Source organism: Mandrillus leucophaeus, unplaced genomic scaffold (genome assembly GCF_000951045.1).
Source record: "Mandrillus leucophaeus isolate KB7577 unplaced genomic scaffold, Mleu.le_1.0 Scaffold444, whole genome shotgun sequence".
Taxonomy (NCBI): Eukaryota; Metazoa; Chordata; class Mammalia; order Primates; family Cercopithecidae; genus Mandrillus; species Mandrillus leucophaeus.
This window is the reverse complement of record NW_012104743.1, coordinates 2,410,228-2,418,450: the sequence shown is the minus strand read 5'-3', so window position 1 is coordinate 2,418,450 and position 8,223 is coordinate 2,410,228. Positions and strand designations below refer to the sequence as shown.

General features: G+C 40.3%; 1 protein-coding gene and 1 long non-coding RNA gene across 4 annotated transcripts in view; one reads left to right on the top strand and one right to left on the bottom strand.

The window, feature by feature from the left end:
• Positions 1–8,223, bottom strand: part of LOC105549568 — a 280,683-nt gene that overhangs the window by 21,504 nt on the left and 250,956 nt on the right. For both annotated transcript variants that reach the window (XR_001007562.1, XR_001007563.1), the window contains exon 3: positions 6,430–6,547. This is a non-coding gene — a long non-coding RNA (uncharacterized LOC105549568). The remainder of the gene's footprint in view (positions 1–6,429; positions 6,548–8,223) is intronic.
• Positions 1–8,223, top strand: part of ZFPM2 (zinc finger protein, FOG family member 2) — a 414,398-nt gene that overhangs the window by 401,727 nt on the left and 4,448 nt on the right. For both annotated transcript variants that reach the window (XM_011994180.1, XM_011994181.1), the window contains one exon: positions 6,830–7,054. In XM_011994180.1, coding sequence (XP_011849570.1) covers positions 6,830–7,054 — 225 coding nt within the window. The remainder of the gene's footprint in view (positions 1–6,829; positions 7,055–8,223) is intronic.

Genomic DNA, 8,223 nt, shown 5'->3' with positions numbered 1-8,223 from the left:
CTAAGTGAGGGGGGGCATCCGTGGTGAGGAGGATTTTTTAATAGGTATGTGCTATGTCCAATGAACAATTTAATGTACTATGTATGATTAATATAGGGCTAGTTCTGTTGGTATCCATGGGGGAAATGTGTGGACTTTGAGGGAGTGTGTTATGTGTTACTGTTGAAGTATTCATTAGAGTTCTTGCTTGTAAGCATGTCTTTTAAGGGGATTAGGTACGTATGTAAAAACATGTGCTATGTACAGTTAAGCATATATAGTACTATATATTATACATGTTGGCTAGCATTAATGCACGAATTACATAATGGCATTAAAGGTAGGTTAGTACTAAAGTTATGCTGTAGGGCTTGTACAACATAAAATACAGAAAGTAGTTTAAGTCAGAACGCCAGTTTTGGGTGTTGGCAGTAGAGTTAAGTACTTTCTTTCTGATTGCCCTGGGGAGAATATTCCATTTCTGGTTTACAAGGCCAGTGTATTAATTTATACTCCGAGGGCAGGTTCATTTGAGTAGGTTGTTCTCGATTAGGGAGGCCAGCGGTATTAAGATTAGGATAGTGATAAAGTATATTGTGGATGCTATTTGGCCAATGATGATAAAAGGTTGGGTCACTGGTTGGCTTCCAATTCAGGTTAGGGTTAGTAGAATTGTAACTAGGAGTCAGAATAGGAATTGGCTGAGTGGGCGGAATATTATGCTTTGTTGTTTGGATTTGTGGAGTATGGGGATAATTGCTAGAATGAGAATTGATAGGAAGAGTGCTAATACGCCTCCTAGTTTGTTGGGAATGGATCGTAGGATTGCGTATGCGAATAGGAAGTATCATTCTGGTTTAATATGTGGAGGAGTGCTTAGTGGGTTGGCTGGGGTGTAGTTATCTGGGTCGCTTAGGAGGTCGGGTGAAAATAATGTTAATGTTGTTAGGGTAAAGAGGAGGAGGATTAGACCTAGGATATCTTTAACTGTATGGTAGGGGTGAAAGGTGATTTTGTCTGAGTTAGAGGAAATTCCGCAAGGGTTGTTCGACCCTGTTTCGTGTAGGAATAGTAAGTGTACGGTTGTGAGAGCGACGATAATGAAGGGTAGGATGAAGTGTAGGGTGGAGAATCGTATGAGAGTGGGGTTATCAATGGCGTACCCACCTCAGACCCATTGAACAAGGTTGGTTCCGATGTATGGGACTGCTGAGAGTAGATTTGTGATTACTGTTGCCCCCCAGAATGATATTTGGCCTCATGGGAGTACGTAGCCCATGAAGGCTGTTGCTATGGTTATGAGTAGAAGCATGATGCCAATGTTTCAGGTTTCTAGGAGAAGATATGAGCCATAGTAGAGGCCTCGGCCTACGTGCAGGAAGAGGCAGATGAAGAGTATGGAGGCACCGTTAGCGTGGAGATAGCGGGTGGTTCAGCCGTAATTTACGTCTCGAGTGATGTGTGCGATTGAGGAGAAAGCAGAGGAAGTGTCTGGTGAGTAGTGCATTGCTAAGAATAGGCCTGTGATAATTTGTAGAATTAGGCAGGTTGCAAGAAGTGAGCCGAAATTTCATCACATGGAAATGTTGGATGGGGTAGGTAGGTCAATGAGGGAGTGGTTGATTATTTTTATGATTGGGTTAGATTTGCATATTGGAATCATTTGGTGCTTTTATAGTTGAAATACAACGATGGTTTTTCATATCATTGGTTATGGTTAAAGTCCATATGGAAGCAATGACATATATTTTATTTACATTAAGCGTATTGTTGGTTATGGGGTTTGTGGGTTTTTCTTCTAAGCCCTCTCCCATTTATGGGGGTTTAGCATTGATTGTTAGTGGTGTAATTGGTTGTGTAATTATTTTAAATTATGGGGGGGCCTACATGGGTTTAATGATATTTTTAATTTATTTGGGGGGTATAATAGTTGTTTTTGGCTATACTGCGGCGATGGCTATTGAAGAGTATCCTGAGACATGAGGCTCAGGGTTTGAGGTTCTAGGGGGTCTTTTGGTGGGATTAATAATGGAAGTAGTACTAATTTTATGGGTTTTAAGTTTTGATGGAGTAGTGGTGGTGGTTAATTTTAATAATATGGGTAGTTGGGCGATTTTTGAGGGGGAAGGATCAGGGTTAGTTCGAGGCGATTCTATTGGTGCGGGTGCCTTGTATGATTATGGGCGTTGATTAGTGGTGGTTGCTGGTTGAACGTTGTTTGTTGGTGTACATATTGTGATTGAGATTACTCGAGGTAATAGGCTATATTATCAGAAGTAGAGTTAGGGTAAGGGGAATGAGGAAAGAGAGGAAGTAGAGTTTGATTATGCCTTTCTGGGTAGTTACAGTTATGGAAGCAGTGATATGTGTTTGTGAGATTATTTTGGGTATAGATTTCTCTAGTCATGTTGAATCTAATAGGAGAAGGGCTAAATTTTGACTTATAAGTAGGTTTTGATAGGGAACTATACGATGGACTGTGGTGGGAAAGTATCCTAGTATATTGGAGAATTTGAATATTTGTGATGGGTTTTTCACTTTTAGTTTGTTGGTTATAAGGGCGAGGTCTAGGGCTGTTAGGAAGCCGAGGGCGGTTGCGCATAAGGCTGAGAATTTTAGATAGGAGGGTATTGTTGGTTGGGGAAGTGAGGTAGGGGGGATATTGTTGGTGATAAGGAATCCTGCAATTATACTGCCTATTATGAGGCGTTTAATTGGGTTTAGTAGGGCGGGGTTGTTTTCGTTGATGCTTATTAGGGTTGGGAAGCGGGGTTGTCCTGTTAGGGTAAGGAGAATGGTTCGTGTACTGTAGGCGCTTGTTAGGGAGGTGGCGATGAGAGTAATAGATAGGGCTCAGGCGTTGGTATATGACGTATTTGTGGCTTCGATAATGAGGTCTTTGGAATAGAAGCCTGTGAGGAAGGGTATTCCCGTGAGTGCTAGGTTGCCAATAACTAGGGAAGTTGAGGTGAGGGGCATTGTTTTAAATAGACCACCTATTTTTCGGATGTCTTGTTCGTTATTTAAGTTATGGATAATAGATCCAGAGCACATAAAGAGTATAGCTTTGAAGAAGGCATGAGTGCAGATGTGTAGGAATGCTAAGTGTGGTTGGTTAATACCAATAGTGACTATTATTAGACCTAGTTGACTTGAGGTGGAGAAGGCCACGATTTTTTTGATATCATTTTGTGTGAGGGCGCAGATGGCTATGAATAGGGTAGTAATGGCTCCTAGACATAGTAAGAGGTTTTGGATTAGTGTGTTGCTTTCTATTAAAGGGTGAAAGCGAATAAGTAGGAATACTCTGGCAACAACTATGGTGCTGGAGTGAAGTAGGGCTGAGACCGGGGTTGGACCTTCTATGGCAGAAGGTAATCAGGGGTGAAGACCAAATTGAGCTGATTTTCCTGTTGCTTCTAGGAGAAGTCCTACTAGTGGAAGGAGATTTGAGTTGGAGTTTAGAGCCAGTATTTGTTGAAAGTCTCACGAGTTATAATGCAGGAGGAATCATGTTATAGCCAGGATAAGACCAATGTCGCCGATGCGGTTATATAGGATTGCTTGGATGGCTGCTGTGTTGGCATCTGCTCGAGCATACCATCAGCTGATTAGAAGGAAGGATATGATTCCTACACCCTCTCAACCAATGAAGAGTTGGAAAAGGTTGTTGGCGGTAACTAGAATTAGTATGGCAGTGAGAAAAATGAGGAGATATTTGAAGAATTGATTGATGTTTGGGTCTAAGTTTATGTATCATAGTGAGAATTCTATAATAGATCAGGTGATGAATAGTGCGATTGGAATAAATATTATAGAAAAGTAGTCTAGTTTAAAGCTTAGTGTTAGATCTAATGTTTGGGTTGTTATTCAGTGTCAGCTTCAAATGGTTGTTTCTTGATTTGAGAAAATGTATAGGGTTATTGGAAGAAGGCTAGTAATAAAGGCATATATTATAGTTATCTTTACATAGTTTGGGTATGAGCGTTTTTTGTCAGGATTAATGAGGGTGGCAAAAATTGGAAGAGTTAGGGAGGCAAGGGTTGTTATTATGATAGAGGTGCACATAATTATTACTTTTATTTGGAGTTGCACCAATGTTTTTGGCTCCTAAGGCCAATGGATAGCTGTTATCCTTTAAAAGTTGAGAAAGCCGTAATTTTAAGTACGGGGGCATGGGTTAGCAGTCCTTGCAAGTTTTCTCGGTAAATAAGAAGTAGTAAGCTTCTATAGTTAGGTCCACAATCTAATGTTTTGATTAAACCATATTTACAAGGAGTAAGTCCTAGAATGGTGTTGGGATTAAGGGTTAGAAGAATGACTGGGGCAAGGTGTATAAATATTAATGTGTTTTCTTGTGTGAAGGGGGGTTTTATGTTGATTATATGGTGTGTAAGTGTCCCTCGTTGCATTGTGATGAACATGTGGAGAGAGTAGAGGGCTGTAATTAGTATATTGAGTCCTGTAAGTATGATAGTAATATGAGATCAAGAAAATGAAGCTGCGATTACAAAGAGCTCACCGAGTAGGTTAATGGTAGGGGGAATGGCAAGATTAGCAAGGTTTGCTGTGAACCATCAAAAGGTTATTAATGGGAGTAGGACTTGAAGTCCTCGGGATAGTAATATGATGCGGCTGTGGGTGCGTTTGTAGTTTGAGTTAGCTAGGCAGAAATATATGGAGGAGGTGAGTCCATGGGCAACTATAAGGATAATTGCACCAGAGAAGCTTCAGGGGGTTTGGATGAGGGAGGCTACGATTACTAGGGCTATATGGCTTACGGAGGAGTATGCAATCAGTGATTTCAGGTCTGTTTGTCGAAGACAGATTGAGCTTGTTATGATTATACCTCACAGAGATAATATAAGGAATGGATAGGCTATGTATTCTGTGAAAGGGTTAAGAATGGAGGTGAGTCGTATTATGCCATAGCCACCTAGTTTTAGGAGTACTGCGGCAAGGACTATTGATCCTGCAATGGGGGCTTCGACATGAGCTTTAGGAAGTCATAAGTGTAGGCCGTATAGGGGTATTTTTGTCATAAAGGCTATTATGCATGCTAGTCAAGTAAGGTTGTGAGATCAAGTGGTTGCTAGTTTTTGGTCTATAAGTGTTAGTAGTGTGATATTCAATGAGCCTGTGTTATTATAGGTGTAGATTAGTATAATGAGTAGGGGTAGAGAGCCAGTTAGAGTGTAAAATAAAAAGTATATGCTTGCGTTGAGACGTTCTGCTTGGTTACCTCATTTAGTGATGATAATTAGGGTGGGAATGAGGGTAGTTTCATATTCCAATACCATTTCAACCACTGATGCGGTCATGGATGGGCAAGTTACTTAACACCAGTCTCCTCACCTATAGATGGATGAAGGGGGGGGACAAAACACACATGGAGAGATTTTCCATGAGCGAACACATGAACATGACACATCATAGCATGACCTGATAAATATGGTACCAGTATTAGCTGCAGTTCAAACACTGTTGTGTTTCTCTTAAGAGTACTGCAGTTGCCTCCCACCAGTCAAGTCTTTCTTCCAAATTCACTACCTTCAAAACTAGACTCTGCTGCTGTGATTCTATAATATCTGATTATGTCAGTGTCTTGCTTAAAATGATTCGGTGATGCTTCATAATCATGAAGACAAAATCTAAAACTCGTTGAGAGCCTGCAATTCTTTCAGTCTATCCCTGCCTCCTACAGCCTCTTCTCTCCCAGCCCTATCATGCTCCTTAACTCAACAGTACAGAACAGCCTCCCAGCCTCCCAGCCCCTCTCTCAGGCTCTCATGGCTTTCCCTGAGCTGCTCATTTGATCAGGATGATCCAACCCCTCTTCTCCACATAACTAGCTTAATTTCATCCTTCACACCTCAGCTCAGGCTGAGCTCATCATCTTCCCTCTAAATCTGTCTCTAATCTCCTCCTCTCTCCACTCCTGACATCAGCCTCTTTTCCATGCCCCGGGGCACTCCTCAGATACCTCCATCAGAACAGTAATTAGACTGTAATGTAATTAGCTGACCACATGTCCATCAACCGGGGGAGACTGTATGCTTCCTAAGGCCAGCTGTTTCATCTTTCATTTTGTTTTATACCCAGCTCAACACAGAGTTGGGCATATAGTAGCCACTCTGTAATTACTGTGTTAAAAAAAATGGTGTCAGAGGTTGGCATCAGGGCTAACATTAGTTCAGCCATTACATCCTTACCTTTTAATCAATCAGATAATTTATATCACTATAAATGTATATTTTTTCTAACCATAAATATAATTTAAAATCAATATCTTAGGCCAGACACAGTGGCTCACACCTGTAATCCCAGCACTTTGGGAGGCTGAGGCGGGTGGATCACCTGAGGTAAGGAGTTTGAGATCAGCCTAGCCAACATGGAGAAACCCTGTTTCTACTAAAAATACAAAAATTAGCCAGGCATGGTGGCACTCACCTGTAATCCCAGCTACTTGGGAGGCTGAGGTAGGAGAATTGCTTGAACCCGGGAGGTAGAGGTTGCAGTGAGTTGAGATCGCACCACTGCACTGTAGCCTGGGTGACAGAGTGAGAATCTGTCACAAAAAATAAAACAAAATAAAATCAATATCTTGTGTTTTAAATATTGGAGTGTCCTCTTTCTAGAGTCTGGGAAGTTAATTTGCAGAGTATAACATTTCTTTCAAAGCCGAGTCCTCTGCTGTAGAACAACACCAAAGACTGTTACTCATCACTGTCCGATTGCCCAGTTCAGGACCTGAGAGCAGAGTCTGAGAAAAATTGAACTACATGCTGCTTTACCCATGGTTGGTTTCAAATGGACAGCAGCAAATGTGTCTCTGTGTTTTTACCTGCAGAGGATATATTCCCTTGCAAGTCCTGTGGCATCTGGTATCGGAGTGAGCGGAATCTGCAGGCCCATTTGATGTACTACTGCAGTGGGAGGCAAAGAGAAGCTGCTCCAGTGTCAGAGGAAAATGAAGACAGTGCCCATCAGATTTCCAGCCTGTGCCCCTTCCCACAGTGCACCAAGAGCTTTTCAAATGCTCGAGCTCTAGAAATGCACCTGAATTCACACAGTGGTAAATGCTGCTTTTGTTTCTTCTGTTTCTCCAGAAGACTATTGTTTTTATAAATATATATGCATTACATGTATACATCTATATCTATCTCTCTGTAGCTATCTATAACATCAAAATCAAACTTTCTGGGTCAACCAGTGTGATCTTATGCCACTTATACTCAGCATATTTTACTCAAAAGATTTGGGTCTTAATTCTTTTCTGACAAATTCAGTGCTCTGACCACAGACCAAATCATTCTATTTGTTTTCGACTGAGGTTTTAAAAAAGCACATTATTTTCAAAAGAAAGTCTCAATACCCTTTGAATATTGTCATTTATTGCTTTAGTGTCAAGCAATCTTTGGAAACTGACCATAGTGTTTCCTGTATGGTAGGGAAGAAATAATAGGTACATAAATATAAGTATTTGCTGAATTGAAATAAAGCTACTCTATTGATAGATCCAATTAAAATTACAATTCAGGGATGTTTACTTTTAAATATGGATCAGCAAAATATTCTTGACTTCCGAAAGATGCGTCATAACAGCTTAGCTGGTTTTTATGACATAAAACTACTTTTAGTACTATGTTTTAAAATCCCTTAAGAAAAAATAGGCTGAAAAACAAATAAGGTTTTTAAGGCCCTCTCTTAATAGCAAGGTGGCAACTGTTCCCATTTAATTTGGAATTGTATGCCAGCTATTTTTGGTTTCATTTCATAGCATTCTAATTAACATATTTTTTAAAAAAATGAATTTAATTGAATGTACAGAATTCTATTGACTTTAAATAATTTTAGGTACATTCTTGCATGGGACAAACTAGGGACTGAGAATCATAGTATTTCAGCACCTGTGATACAAACCTTGTAGGACACCTCTGGGTGACTTTCTTAGCTGTCTTTGCCTAGATTAAATGATTTTAAAATGGAAATACATGTTGAGTTTTAAGCTACTGTTCTAACCTCCAGTGCTGTAGTACAGTTCAAGCTTTTGTCTTTGAACCTATAAAAGTAGGCAATTTCCTTTCTGCTCATCCTCTTTCCTCTTCTTGCAAATGAGCTATCTTCATATAGATAATAAAGCAGGGGAAGCAGAAACAGATTGGTTGTCTCAGATGGTGAGTAAAGTCATATACAAAACAAAAAGAGCAGAATATAGGGGTCCTTTCAGCTAAATGGAAAAAA